At 40.5% G+C, this 15298-nt stretch overlaps 3 protein-coding genes across 3 annotated transcripts; 1 reads left to right on the top strand and 2 right to left on the bottom strand.

The window, feature by feature from the left end:
• Positions 1 to 8: 8 nt before the first annotated feature.
• On the top strand, positions 9 to 3335 carry si:ch73-103b9.2 (uncharacterized protein LOC100150067 homolog). The gene is made up of 3 exons (XM_065953114.1): positions 9 to 514; positions 734 to 969; positions 1318 to 3335. The coding sequence occupies exons 2-3, from the start codon at positions 769 to 771 to the stop codon at positions 2173 to 2175; spliced, it is 1059 nt and encodes a 352-aa protein (XP_065809186.1). The 5' UTR covers positions 9 to 514; positions 734 to 768; the 3' UTR covers positions 2176 to 3335.
• A 140-nt stretch (positions 3336 to 3475) lies between these two features.
• Positions 3476 to 10427, bottom strand: atmin (ATM interactor). The gene is made up of 4 exons (XM_020648177.3): positions 10061 to 10427; positions 7769 to 7894; positions 7284 to 7483; positions 3476 to 7177 (listed from the first exon to the last, which is right to left on the bottom strand). The coding sequence occupies exons 1-4, from the start codon at positions 10343 to 10345 to the stop codon at positions 5419 to 5421; spliced, it is 2370 nt and encodes a 789-aa protein (XP_020503833.2). The 5' UTR covers positions 10346 to 10427; the 3' UTR covers positions 3476 to 5418.
• Positions 10428 to 11358: 931 nt separating this feature from the next.
• On the bottom strand, positions 11359 to 15189 carry cenpn (centromere protein N). The gene is made up of 10 exons (XM_020654353.3): positions 14885 to 15189; positions 14672 to 14717; positions 14504 to 14563; positions 13806 to 13879; positions 13502 to 13675; positions 13297 to 13398; positions 12712 to 12766; positions 12480 to 12577; positions 12181 to 12304; positions 11359 to 11846 (listed from the first exon to the last, which is right to left on the bottom strand). The coding sequence occupies exons 1-10, from the start codon at positions 15053 to 15055 to the stop codon at positions 11725 to 11727; spliced, it is 1026 nt and encodes a 341-aa protein (XP_020510009.1). The 5' UTR covers positions 15056 to 15189; the 3' UTR covers positions 11359 to 11724.
• Between the last annotated feature and the right edge of the window lie 109 nt (positions 15190 to 15298).

The raw sequence follows: 15298 nt of genomic DNA on the forward strand, positions 1-15298 counted from the left end.
GTGCGTAGAGCTGAGTTTGACTACGTGAAGCCTACGTGCAGAACTGAACGTTTCAACGTGCCACTATTGTTTCCTCCTTCATCAGTGATAACCCACTTAACTTCCCTTTTCGAACCCTCTAGCCTAATGACCCCACTTGCTCTTCAGAGAGTATAGCCTATTGAACACATTTTGTAGGCTACACAGTTATTGATTCTTGGCTTTTCTGTAGGCCTATTAATGCCAAAGATTGATATCAGTCTCCGTTCCGTTACCAATTGTCCTACTAATCTGTTGTATTGCTATTTGAAACTCTTAATTACAGGGTAAACGACGAATTATTGCATGACAGAGGTGTAATAATGAATCAGGAGCAGACTGGGCACTCAGCCCTCCCATTCCTCCACGTCACATCCCTGTATCTATGGGTTGCTATGACGACGGCGTTGCAGCTCGTCTGTGAAGGCATTCACAGCTGCTGCTGCTGTATGTGTGAGAAAACTGTCGAGCAGGAAGAGAGAGCTAACCACGATAAGTATGAGCAGCTTTTTGTGAATGGGGCATTTTAGTGTGGGGACATTCAAACATCTAAAATGTTATTGAGGTTTAGCGTTGTTTCTTTTGTTAATATGGAGTGTAGGTTTGACGTTAGGCTACTTTACAAAGTTTCACAAACAAACAAACATACACATTTAGCTTCCTCTCACTTGTGTTTTTTTAATTCTATATTTTTCGATGTCATTTTTTTTTTTAGATAACCTGCAACCATGAAGAACTCGAGTTAACATAATGGCGACCCTAGAAGTGGATCTTCCTGCTGCCGATGGAGCAGAAAACGGGTTTCCAGTAGAGGAGGACGCAGCTGAGGAGCAGCCCTGTGAGAAACCGGACAGAAAACATGTTGATGCTCTTCTTGATATCAGTGAGGAGGCGTTTGTGAAAGAGCTGGAGCCCTTTGAGTTTCACTGTTACAATGGATGGGAAGAAGCTGTAAGTGAATGAGTATCATCTTTTTTTACAGCATGTCTGTATATGTAGGCTTAAGACAATGAAACCTTTCAGTTCTACCAAATGACACAAACATGCTAAATCTAAGTAAAGTCTGTTCTGTAGCAGACTATCGAGAATAATTGAATTTACATAATCTAAATGTAATGCCACATATATTTGCATGGTTTCAGGGAATTGCTTTAAGTTCCACTCAGTAGGATTTCTTTTCAGTGTATTTCCTGCTACTCCTACTTTTTTGTTTCATATTAAACATATATACATTCAAGTACAATCTAATTTGTATTTGAAAAGATGCTATACAAATGAAGCTATAATTATTCAAAACAGGTCAGGGGCTGGGCCAGAGTGGATCCTATGAGCTGCATACTTTTGACTCCAAAGACATATAGGAAAGCAAAGCACAAGGAGGCTGCCACCCCGACCCCCATATCTGCTAACCCAGCAACCCCCTCTAATACGGACAACTCATCCAGCACAGCACAGCACCACTGTGAATCTCATGTGGGCTTGAAAGGCAGCTTTCAGAAATCCACACAATTAAACCAGCACATGGGATCCTGGAGTAACACTGCTGTGGCAGTTCTACAGAAAGAGGCCCCAGAATGGACTGTTATCAATGCATTGCAAGAAACCACATCAAATCTCTTATTCAGAGAAAAAGAGGAGCTCAGAAAGACTCCTCATTTCTCCACAAAACACTCTGTGTTTGACAACGGGCCCTCTAAGTCACAGAAACACAGCCATAGACCGACTAGCACAGTGGTTCCTATTAAAAACTTCACATTTTTACCACCTATTAAACCACCTCAGAGAAACAGTGGTAATAGAGCTCCTGAAGGAGAAACCACTGAGGAAAACATTTTCCCGTTTGATAATAAAAGCAGAACAAGAGGAACAAGAATGGACACTGTTGCTAACCCAGAGCTTCCAGCTTACTCAGCAGGCCTGACCTCCAAGTACCGGACATGTCAGCAAAACCCCCACATGTTCTCTGCTGTGAGTGTTTTGATACCTAAGAGGTATCAGGTACCAATGTCTTTCAAACCTGACACACTGCACCGCACCAGCTACTCAATGGTCACACGCGCACACCGCTCCAGCACTGCTGCAAGTCAAGCCCATATACAACCAAACAAGACAGTGTGTGCCGCCAAGCTGTATAAGGGCTGTGAAATAAACGTTTAACTCATGCTGGTACTAAAGTACACTATTTTTTCAAACTCTCAGGTTCAACCAAGTAAAACAAAACTGTATTTAAATGTACTTTATCATTATTTCTATGGATAAACTTTTGGTTGAATAATTCAAATTTTATGTTTCAGAAGAGATATTCGCTGAAGGTGTTATTTCTTTTTCTTTTTTCAACCACCAGAAAGTTCAGTTTGTGAAAAATACTAAACACTAACCATAACAATACCCATGCAGTGCACAGATCATTTAGAGGTTAAGCTCTGTATGCCATTTAGGCCTCATTTTGTTCTGACCAGTTCCCACAATGTTTTATCAGTTGTTCTTGTTACCTAGCAACAGTGCATCTACCTCATCAGAGACATAGCAGTGCACTCGCCTCACACTCTCCTCTTTTTAAACTTTAACCACAAGCCACAGCTCTGTCCAGAAATGAAGTGCTGCAGTTATGCGAGCACACATAATGCCAAACTACTGCATCTGTTCTGTAATGTCTTTGTACTCCAGTGTAGTTATACATCAGTCAGAAAGTAATGCTTTGTTACTGTGGAAGAGTTCTGGATGATGCTCATGCTTAACCTACTCGGTCTTCATGGCAGAGTCATGCTGAGATCCTGAAACATAAAGTATGTCATGTTTGTCTTCCAAAAACCCGCCAAATTGCAGCAGCATAATTTAAAACCAAGATGATTGTTTTACCTTGGCCTTATTATACTACCTCTTTTAAGTTTTGCTGACCTGTTAAATAAATGACAATCTGTTCAAAATGATGGTTTTTAAGTCATTATATCTGCAATGTTAATTGAACAAAACTACCTTGAACAACAAGCTTGTAAAAATTTCAAAGCTTGATCCAAAGGCAACTGGACTGGTTGAAGATCTTGAAGACGTTTCACCTCTCCTCTGAAAGGCTTCTTTGGTTCGAAACTATCCGGTGGACGGTGCTAGATCTAGCTCCAGTTGCCTTTGGATCAAGCTTCGAAATTTACCATGAACTGGAGGAATGAGAACGTATACAGACAACTTCAAAATGGATTCTTAAAGACTTGATAACTCCAGCCCAAGCCACACACACACACACACACATAAAATGAGAGAAATAAGTCAAGCACAGGAACACAAAATTCATTGCTAGGACTACATTGATGAGCTTTTGACAGTGACACCTTAATTAAAGTTATCTCATTAACTTGTGTGGACCTTCTGTAAACTTTTTTTTTTTTTACTTGCTAATCCCTTTTTTTTCTATACATTTTTTTGAAAAAGAACAAAATACAGAGTGACATGGATGACATCATACATTTTCCAGCAGTTTATTTAGAACATCTGTAGTGAAGTTTACACAATTAATCAAGGCAACCATTAATTACACAGAGGCAACAGAAATTCTGGTTTAACAAATATTTTGTGCCGGGAAAATATCTGCATGCATTCCCAATGAAGAGAAAACAAAGCACTATAACACACTTTAAGACTGACGCAGGCTTCTGTGCAAGAAAAGCACTTCACTGTGCTGCTAAACCAGCAGAGCTGCTATACTTGAACAGACTAGAAGTGAACAAATTTCTATTTGTATAAGTCTCAAAACTGTTATTAATTCAGGGATATCAACCAACTTCTAGAATCAAGAATAGAGAATGTTTTACTTGGGCAAAGGGTAATGTTCTGTACATTCTTCCATTTCTATAAATAAAAATGCTGCATAGCATTATTTTCATGTGACAGAACATAAATCTTTAAATAGAAACTACGATAAGGGACATTCCGATCTTTCATGCAACAATGATGCAAATACGAATACAGAATGAAATAATCATGCAAAGTGTGAGAAAAAGATTCAGACTTTTGTTCAGTGTTGGTCAAAATCATATGTTAGTATAGCTCTGATAAATATTTAAAAGCAGCAAATGTCTGTAACAGAACTAAAGCTAATACTTTGGGATAAGGCACCAACAAAACTAAATGTACAAATGATCAAGGCGTATGACTCTAACCAGTACACACAGTATACATGTAGTACCTGTGCTTACAATGAGGTAACTCAATGCAACAGTATAAAGAAAGACACAAGCAAAACATTATGTTAAGTTGCTGGAAGTGGGATTTTTGTTTTATGACGCGTCAAATAACTGATGACTTCAACAGAAGATATTCAACATGACTCCTTCCAGTTAAATCCACATAAAACAACTTTTTGCTAATACTTCCTCTCATCTGATGTGTGTTTCCCCTCAGTAACATACCTGCATAACTTCAGCACTGTGTGCTGCACAGTATACACTTACACGCAGCTAATGAATAAGTCAAAGACACTGACAGCCTAGTCTGCTTACTGACTTTAATTGACTTCTTAGCTATAGGAGGCCAAGACACAGACACGTTTTCACACAACAACAGAATACTTCACAAAACACATTTCAATGAATGTTGTGCAACAACTAACAAGACAAACATTTCATTTTTTACTTGTGCCACATTTGTATATTTAGGATACAACTCAACTGTTGAAGGCTTCACAGGCTTTTATTTTGGAAAACTTAAGCCGACACGTTCTCAATGGTCAGCTTTTCCACTGACTGCAAAGCTTGTGTGCAGTAACTCTTAGCTTATGGACATGCTGCCACTGATTAGGTAACATGAATGAGGCAGCAACCATCTGCACAAGCTGCACAATGCACTGTACGTCACATACGTATGAAATACGTAAACTGCTTGCAGAGTAGCTGAGATGAATCTGTTCTCATGCGGAATATGCAAATCTGAAAGCTGTCAATCAGGTTACTTTTAGAAACCTTTTGTTGAACTGCTAAAGCCGTCATCTCTATTAAGTGCAGATCCAACATTGATGAAACATTGAGTTGTTGTTTTCTTACATCTAATAAGAACAAGCAGTGAAAACCAGTCACATCAGTTAAACACCGTCATATAGAAGCAAACTGGCATTTCAGACAAGACACGTACGATGTGTTATTTATGTGCAAATAAATATGTAAACTGTCACAGGAGCTGATAAATCATGCCTGTTGAGCTAATAAAGTGCAGCAGAGCTGTCAGGATTTAAACCCGGAATGACTCTGTAGATTACGACTCCATGGGAATGTTTAAAGACTGTTTTGCAGACTTCTTGCTGCTTAGCCTGTGGTCCGCTGGACGACAGTGTAGGCTGATTCCCCTTCAAAGGAATAGGCAGACATGAGAAACCTGCGCTAGAAAATTTCAGACAGCTCTTCAGTGAGGGCTTCAGCGGTTTGGTTTCTCAGGGTGCTGAAAGAGAGCACAGAGCTCCTCACAAGTCTGCGTTTCCACAGAGCTGAAATGGGACTCCATATTCCAGGCCAGGTCTGCTGACAAGAAGTCATCCATGACAGTTTGTGTTTCGTTGCTGGTCAGGAAGAGGTGTCCCAGGCCTTCTGCCTGGCTGGTCACAGTCTGAGTCTCTGTGCTGCTCAGCAGCCTTGCGTGCTCGCCCTGACTGACAGGTGTCTGAGCAGAGAGGCCTGTGGGAAATGAAGGGAGATCTGTCTGTGTTTCTGTGTCTGAAGACTCTGTGCTCATTGAAAAGCTTGAATGTCGCAGGATACTGCTTAACGGCATGTGGCTGCCAGCGCTCAGCAGGAAATTGAGGTCAGTCTGAGTTTGAGTATCAAATAGCTCCAGGTCGTTGGCTTGGGTTCGACTTGGTCCAGCGCTTTGGTCCAGTTCATCCAACAGGAGGAAGTCTGTCTGGGTTTGGATGTCCAGAGACTCCAAAGGTGTGTCTCCAGCCAGTCCTCCCAGCTCGCTCTCCTCCGTCTGTGTCTGGATGTGCACAGCGTTAAGAAACTCCTCAAAATCAAAGTCAATAGCGTTATGTTGCTCTTGAACGGTGGCCTCTGTGAGCACCTGGTGGCCTGACATGCTATCAGAAAGAATATTCTCTAAGTCATTTAACAAGGTCATTGTTTGGGTCTGGTTGTCCGCCATGTTGTTTGAATTGAGCTCATCTGTCTGCACACCGAAACACATACCACCAACTGACTTTGAGTCCACATATAAACTGCTTCCTGCAGCTGTGAGGGTGTCATCTATGTCCAGAGCTGTCTGTGTGGAAACACTGAGGGAGTCACTGCAAAATAAGTCGGAGCACATGATAGCCTGGTCCTGAACCTTCTCCTCTGACTGTGGCGAGGCAAAACGTGTCTGTGTTTGCCTGGTTTTGTATGGGGGCATAGATGAGAAGGAACAAGGAATTTGGCTCGTGCACTGGCTGTCCGTCTGAGCTCCAATAGAGGACGTGTCTCTGTCCCAAGAGGAGAATGTCTGTGTTTCAACGCTGACTGGTAGGAGGACTTGGGCGCTGACGCTGATGTCTGTTTGAGAGCAGGACGACACTGAAGACTCACCCACAGAGCACAAGCCCGTTCCATCCCCAACCCCAACTCCTGTGGGTATTTTTGATAAGTACGACTTGTCAGTCTGAATGTTGGTGGATGTGCTTTTTCCACGATGCCCTCCCAGGCTGCTGGCTGAGTCCTCTGTTCCTGCCAGGTCCAGACTAACCTGCACCCCTGTGCTTATGGGCCCCAAGTTAGAACGGGAACTAGGCATGCTGTCCTTGAAACCCAAACTCTTAGCATGGGGTTGGGGTACCACAGCTCCTGTGGCTTGTGACAAGAGGTGCAAGGTGCTGACTGAGCCTTGGCTGTCCACTGTCAGCACTAAAGACCTCAGAGCACCGCTATCTGTAGATGGGAGGAGGACAGGCAGGTGGGCCAACTGCATCACAGGAACACTGACCAAAGCCATCTTGGGCTTTGGTAAGAGCAACTTCTGGAGGTTCTTACGGGGGTTTGAGTTCTGGTTTCCTGAGTATAGGATATGGCCAGGTATGTCAGAAGGGAGAGCAGTTTCTGTTAGTTCTTTAGTAGCAGACAAGATCTGACAAGTTGACTCACTGATGTTAAGCTTTTCAGAACCACTCAACAGTTTCTCCATCTTTCGCTTCTTTACCGGAGGAATTCTGTTCAGAAACAAAACAGATACAAAGAAAGCCATTCAGAAGTTATATTTTCTGCAACTTAAAGTCAATTTATAAATCAATCATTCTGTGTTTTTCAGGTACATGCCTGTGTTCTGTGGGTATCTCATGACCCGTCCTGTAGTTATGGGAGAGTAGAGCAGCCCGACTAGCATAGGGGCAGCCACATGTGCACTGGTATGTCTTTCCGCAGTCTTCTATGTGCCTCTTTAGGTCCCACTCTGTGCTGTAGCCATTGTTGCATTTGACACACTTGTGTTTCTTCTCTGCATGCATCTTCATGAAGTGCTACAATGAAACAGATCCAGTAAAAAAAAAACTTCCCAAACAATAGTTTCATAACAAATGATAGAAGGTGTATTTATTAAAGGCTAAGAATCATGAAAAAAGGCTGAAACATGAAGTATACAATATTAAATATCAAGTATTCTTTGACAGGTGGCAGTAAAAAAGTTGTATTCTGGTCCAAATAAACTTTCACTGTATGACTTAACTCCTGTGAAATGTTTTTGTGACAAATTTGCAGGATAGTAGCATTGGAGAGGTTTACATGTCACTGGAGGAAAGGCTTACTTGTTTAACCAGGGAGAACTGGGAGAAGGGTCTGTTTGGCCCCCTGGGACAACCTTCAATGGGGCAGCAGTAAAGTTTGTGAGAGCCCTTCATGTCTTTTCTGACCGTGGGATTGACAATACCTTCCTGAGGATGAGAACAGCAGCAAAAGTGAAAGACAAAGCAGAAACATATTTGAATATAAAATACTAATGCATTGCCATTTAATAACCCTACTTTAAAAAAGCTTACAGTGACTGTTAAATTGCTATATAACCTCAAACACACACACCACAGAAGGGCTTGTAGTACTTTCAAGTCATTTTTAAGAATTTGAATAAAGTTTGCATTCAAGCAGTTTTGGCTAGACAAGTCAGATTGTGTCTGATAATCTAAGACTTTTACTTGACTGACAATATCTCTAACAGCACCTGATGCAAAATGCCCCAAAAGTCAATTATCATGTGTATATAAAAATACAAAATGTTCTCTTTCTATGCCCTGGTTCACTTATATTCAAGGAAATATTACTACAACAAACAATAGAAGTGGTGCTTGTACATTGCCTTGCATCTCTTAGTCAGTGTAGATCATATGATGTATAACTCAAGGCAACTACACATCTGCATGTGCAGCAGGCTCTGCTTTTCATTCCTTGAAGTTAAAAACAACAACAAGCTTGACAGTACGTAAGGTTGTTGCTTCTCTCTCAGCCATGAGGTTAGGCTTTCTACAGAAACCATCAGAACATTATATATTTAAAACTAATGAAAAAGCATAATCATCGCAGAAAACAATAACTACACTAACACTGAAAACGGACAAAACCATCATCCACTATCCCAGTAAGACTGTAAATACTACTGCCTCTCAGTGGCCAAGGTCATCTCTGTCTGCAGTAACACTGGAGGGAACAGAGCAGCTGACAAACACACTCAAGTTTATGATGAGGATTTAGAATAAATAGAATAGCCAACAGTGAATGTTCTGACTTTTGGCTTTAGATATATCCTCTGGTGGTAAGCTGACAGCTGAGTCATCAGTGGGGTAGCTTGTTGTAGCCCAAAAAAAAGGAGCAAGTCCAGCTTCACTGTCTTTGCTAAACCAGGCTGACTTCTCAATGCAGAGATTATAACCTTTTTCAGTAAAACACATTGCAGTTAAAAGTTAGTGAAATAGTCTCATTCGGTTTGAGACATACACAACAGTGGCAAGAATGGCTTTAACAGTCACACATGACTTATTAAAGCAGATCCAAACAGGATGATTAAATGCCTTCAGTAAGCTATTCCAGCAGTTAAGAGCTTGGTTGTGGCGTCGGTCAGCCATGTTGTCAATTATAAGGCACAATGAAACACGGGGTTAAAGTTTCAGATACAAGTACACTTATAAACAATGATGAGCAACTAAAGTAAGTTTCTCATAAGTCTTGAAGATGTGTTTCTGACTGTAATTTTAGGGCTCCTAAGTAAAAAAAATAAATAAAATAAATGATGACTTGCTAAACCAGCTGATTTAATCAAACATATTGTACTTTAAAGTGACATGGTTAAATCCCTGATGGGGCCTTTACAAACTCTTCTGGCTAACTCCTACTTAGAGCTCATTCAAATTCTAACATTCACCTATTTTAGACAAAGAGCTTAGTCTAACTCTGGACAAAAGGGAAGCCTTTCTCTGCAAAGAACTTCATTCATAGAGAGGAAACAGTAAAACACAGCCTCCCACTGAACGGCCCAGTACACTGAGGACTGACCAGGGTCAGACATAGACTTGAGTCCATCAGCTTTGCCTGACTGTAAAGAATTGGTATTGGACTGTAAAGTGGAGCTAAATGAAGCTGCTGGTAGGGTTGTGGTTCCTGAGCTGAAGACTTGCTAAAACAGATTTATCCTTGTGTACAAACCCAAATAAGATGTTGCACAGATTTCTGCAACCATGTGGAGGAAATGTAAGGGTTAACCCCTGTTTATTTAGTCTATTGTAAAAACAGATACGTGAGCATCAGTCCATAGCGGTGATTGGTGACGTCACCAAAGTAGCTAGTTACAATGATGCTAGCTGACTCAGACAAGATACATGTTTTGCAGAACCATTCAGATAAAAGAAAACATTTTTCACAACCTTCACTATTGCGCTGTGTTTGTGTTCGTCACTTTGATGCGTTTGCTCGGATGAAGTGGGTTCTGGATGACTTGCGTTTTTCCAGTTTTATGACACAAGTGTTTTCACAAAACCCGAGTTAGCCAACTTAGCATCTCGGTAATGCGCTGCTCTTCTAGATGATTTAAACAAGACTTTAAAAACGTTTACCTTAACTCTGTGTGACTTCACAAGATGCATGTTCAGTGCAGGTGTGTTGGGGAGGATCTTGCCACATCCCTCCACGGTGCAGAGGATGTTCGTCCTCACTCCTTTGGTCAGCTCCGTGATGGTGGGTTTGATCATTTCCCCGGACTGCGACAGAGACTCGTCGTGACATTTCGGACTGTCTTGAGTGACGTCATCTCTGTTACTCGCTTTACTTATCGCAGATGAAGCCATGTTTCTGCGCTGACAGTCCATCCTATGTTTGGCAAAAAGCCCCAGAAGCAGCATTGAATGAAAAGTGGCATAACGTCCCTCAGCTTTGCCTGAAAGGCTGCATCGACACCGCCTACAAAGCGCTGGTTCAGGCTAGAGGAGAACACGTCACTTCCTTTATCGCAGCACTTCCGCTTTACACAAAACACATTTTAAAGCTAAAAAAAATACTCTTCTCGGTAAGGGTGAGTATTATATTCAGTTTATAAATGAAGTGAAAGTCTATATTCTTATTTTGGGATATTCTGGGGATACATTTGAATATTAGATTATGTTCGGGGTATTTTGATTATTATTGTTTACATTCGTTTATTTTTCTACTTGGGGCATAAGGGTGGAGTCTGTACATGGGTGTGTCTATATAGCCAGGTGAGACTCAGGTAGGCACCTAATGGGTTAATGTTTTTTTTTTTACCAGGAAGCTAGGACTCAATGGCAGGTGACAGGGCAAGAGAGACAGCAGTGTTTGTTGCCTGCTTGATGTCCCTGGATAAAATAAACCACCCTAAAACCTTCAATCATCACCTGGACAATGGACTTATTCATTTATCATGCGTAAGATTCGCCCTCTAGGTGTCTCAGTGGCTTTATTATGAGTTTGTGTTAAGTTTTTTAATTTGTTTGGAGTTTTTGTAATTTATAGACTATAGATATCACCACTACAGGGAGTAAATTATCCCGCTACAAGAAGGTAGACGTGGTTACATGTCAAGATAAGTCAACAGTATAGTTGTTCTGAAAACATTATAGTTTTTTTTTTTTTTTTTTCAGATTTGATATTATTATAGTTCCAAAGAAATCTAAATCCTACTTCTTCTACTCCACAGTAGGATGAAACAATAAAAATAAATAACGTCTGACAGTAACAATTTCTGTTTTTAGAAGTGCGAAGATCTCGTTCCTGGACATTACCATTTGACAAACGTGACAACCACAATGCCGTGATAAAAAAAGTGGAAAACATTATTGATAAATAAAATACAAATAAAACGCGAAGTTGCAAAATGTCAAAACTCTGAATTCAGAAATATTTTAAAAGTTGTTTTTTATTACAATGGAGAAGAGTATTAAAAATCCTGCAGATATTAGATTAATATTAAGTTGAAGTCAATCGGCCACTTCAACACCAACAAAAGTGAACAACATGACAGTTAGAATTGACTTATTTACATCTGAAAGCACATATAAAACACAAGTTCATTGTTACCTCTGAGATCACTGGCTCTTTCAAAGCCATTTCAATGAGGAGCTCAATGATAAAATTGTAAAAACAAACCATGGGTGGGTCTGACATGGCTGGTCCAGAACGAGAGCCCCTTAAATCAAGGATCCGTCCCCAATAAGCCTGCTGTTGGCACATTTATGAGTCCATTAATCAAAAGGTCTGTCATCCATTAGTTTTGTGGTCGTCGTGTTTGTGACAAGGCACCAGGGTCATTGTCTGTGACGACAAAATAATTCTTTCCTTTTAGGGAAATAGATGAGAGCAGAGGGGTGACAGGCGTGGAGGCAAATCCTGTAAAGTACATAAAACATGAAGGTGGTTAAACGAATACATTTATTTTATTTTTTAAGCCATTAATTGGCAATGTCCTTAACAATGAAGCGACAGGGTGGAAAAAACAACCCCAGAATGTAATTCCCTGTGACTATGAGGTGCTTATGATGAATGTTGGTCTGAGGGATATTTCCTTTCATGTGTGTGCCCTCTTGTGGTCATTTTTGGGAGTTGCAGTCATGTAAAACATTCCAAGTTGTGGTTACTGATTAAATGAGGCACATTGTTGCTATCATTTCCTATTTCATTCTTAATTTCTTCCCATGCCTGAGGCTAAACAGACTCTAGTTACCTGAAGATGCACAGTCTCTGAGTGACTCCAGGAGGTTGGTGCTTGAAAATTTGACTACACATCTGAAGGGCTCCTCTCTGTCAGACATGGTCCTGTTGGTCGGATCTTTGAATTTTGTTTCCAGCTAAGGAAACATGACACACAAAAAAAAAATGTGACGTTCAATGAAGAGAGAAACATTGTCATTTGCTTTTTTGAACTGAAATATTAAGAACACCAAGAATGCCATGTTGCTTTCATCTGAATTTCAGACTATTCTCCTTGTCAATTATAATACCTCAAAGCATGCCTTAGAGTACCTTGTAAACTGCGGTCTGTAACTGAGGTAATGTCCCATCACCAAAGGCTTCAGTGGCCATCCGACGTCTGTTTGCTGCATTACCATCCTGTTCTTTTTCTGTGTGGGTGTGTAAAAACAAATACAATAAATCACAGGGCCGATGTCTGGCGTGCACACACACCTTCCAGCCAAATACATTCAACGAAACAAACAATTTTCAAATATGAGAAAATATGCAGTTTTAAACATACTTAAGGCAGGGTGATTCTTCTCTGCAAGGGGGCTGGGACACTTTGTTGGAAACACCTAGAAACAAAACGTGAAATTTAAAACACCAAAAATCTAATAAATCAGATTGGTATTCTGTAAATGTGAACAACTGTCTTCCACTGTAGGCTTGTCTAAAATTGATTGATTCGATTTGTCTTGCATCACAGCCGCTCCATTTACAACATAAAAATGAAGGCAAAATACAAAGATAAATAATCAACAAAAAAATATAGTTAAAAATATGTTCCTGATATGTTATTAGGTGAAAACAAGTACATCTACCTGAATCTATCTATTGAGATGTTGTGACAAAAAAAAAGGTTCCAACTGAGTGATAGAGAAGTGCTTCTGTAACATACTTAATTGTGTTATTAAAATAATGAATTATTTACAGATATACAGTCGAGCCTTTGACAATGCGTTACTACAGTTTATCACTTAACATTATATTATATTTAAAAGGTTTTGAGTTATCAATGTTCAATATATTATTCAAGCCTTGGCCACCACCAATCAGGATATGTCTGATTTTCAGTTATATTCTGTTGTCATCACAACAGACCTACCTGTTGGTATTGTCTCATCAGCAGGTCCCTGATGGCAGTAAGTTTGCGTCCACTGAGATTAGCGTCCTTGAGAGTTTGATATCTAGTTGATAGAACCAAGGCCTGCAAAACACATCACTCTTTAAGACGGGAAGGGGACACGAAGAAAAAGAAAAAACTATCTGGCCAATGCACCAACAATGACAAATATTAAATATATCCTCACCTGGGATAAGAGCGGCCTGTGCTTTGAAGTCAGGCTGGTCACAAAGACGTATGGGGTCTGAAGATAGTGTACAACATATGTTGGTTTCAGGTGGTTGGGGCGAGAGAAGCTGTCCCCCCAAGCAATCCGAATCCATACAGCTTCATCTGTGTGCTTCTTTACTTTGACAGACACCTTGAATGTAAAAGCAGACTCTAAATAAAAGGATGTTTAACACGGAGCAGACCATCGAAAGTATTTCAATTATGCAACTATATCATCACTTAGATTTTGTAGTTTATGTGAGGAGAAAGATGTGGCTTACATGTCTTACAAGCTCCCTGAGGTGATATCTGAATAGTTCCTTGAACTGTATCAACTCTACACAGTGAGCATCATCTGGAATAAAAAAGAGAAAATATAAACAAGTACAAAACATAAGGTATGGATATAGCAGAGACATTTGTAGTGGCAATCTAACAACAAAAAGTGCCACTGGAGGGAATTTTAAGTCATTTCCAACTCATGGTGGGTAAAAAAAGGGAACGTCCGCCGTTAATTGTTTGCAGTATGTATTTATCAACAATCTTAAAAACACCAACAAAAAGACAGGTGTAGGCCTATTCTGCATCAGACGTAACTAGACTAAACGCACCGGACAACATCTTCACACACTTATGGTTGAAAAACTGTGTGGCTTCCACTAATTCCCTATTCCCATTCACCTGTGTCTCCCCTTTCGACCTACCTGTGCAGCAGAAAACGTCCACACAACCACACACACACACACACACACACCACAACACACATGAAATTGGCGACAACAACGTTACAAAAAAAACAGGTAACCATTCCTGTTTAAGTGTAAAACAGAGTCCAGCTGAATTGTTTCACGATTGATCACTTGTAAAAACATCCTGATCAAACCAGCATGTGTAGTTTGTTGTCCAATAAAAAGAACAAAAGAAAAGCTGCAGACTTTCACCTTCACAGTACAAGATGCATATTGATGTTTTCACATACCTTCAGGGTCCAAGAGTTGGTAAGCGTACCACATTCCCTGGTCTGGATTTTCAATGACGTCTGAGAGACAATGAAAGCACAACAACACATGACACAATGTAGACTTGACAGCATGATGAATTACCATCATATCTTAGTGTTATGACAAAATAATTTAATTTAACTTACATATCATCTCGAGCTCTGTGATGCGTTTGAGTGTCCACTCATTTTCCTGGAAACACAAAAGATCACATGACACGAGGTAACTTGTTGTAGGTAAGTGTTACGCCCCATGTCATCAAGTAGTATATTTTGTTAAATGCATGAACTTAGCTTCTTATCAAGTTGGACGGGTTTAACATGAACGATCAAGTTTTCAAAAAGAAGGTTTTCTCCTACCTCGCAAATGGCCCATAGGTTTTCCATTAGGGTCCATTTGGGCTGGGTGAGGTCTAAGGCTCGCTGCTGCTGTGCGGTCAGACGGCCCCACTTGTCCAGAGTTGTTTTTAACACTTCACTCGGTATCCGTCTGACCAGTCGTTGCAGCAGAGTTTTCACAGACTCGCCCATTCTGCCTCAGACAGAACCCGATAATTATGTAAACTGTGTTTTCAGTGTCAGTCTATGATTTGGAGGATAGTTTGGTTTGTTTTCACGGTTGATCACGGTGGCAACAGTACAGTCCAATATTTATAAAACATCCCGCCTACCACGGAGCACACGAATCAACCAATCAGCTGTCGACTTGAATTCACGTTCTTTCCCTTTAGCGCCCTCTGCTGTGTTGGAGTGTTAATGCTACAACATAGTTCC

This window comes from Labrus bergylta, chromosome 3 (assembly GCF_963930695.1).
Source record: "Labrus bergylta chromosome 3, fLabBer1.1, whole genome shotgun sequence".
Classification (NCBI taxonomy): Eukaryota; Metazoa; Chordata; class Actinopteri; order Labriformes; family Labridae; genus Labrus; species Labrus bergylta.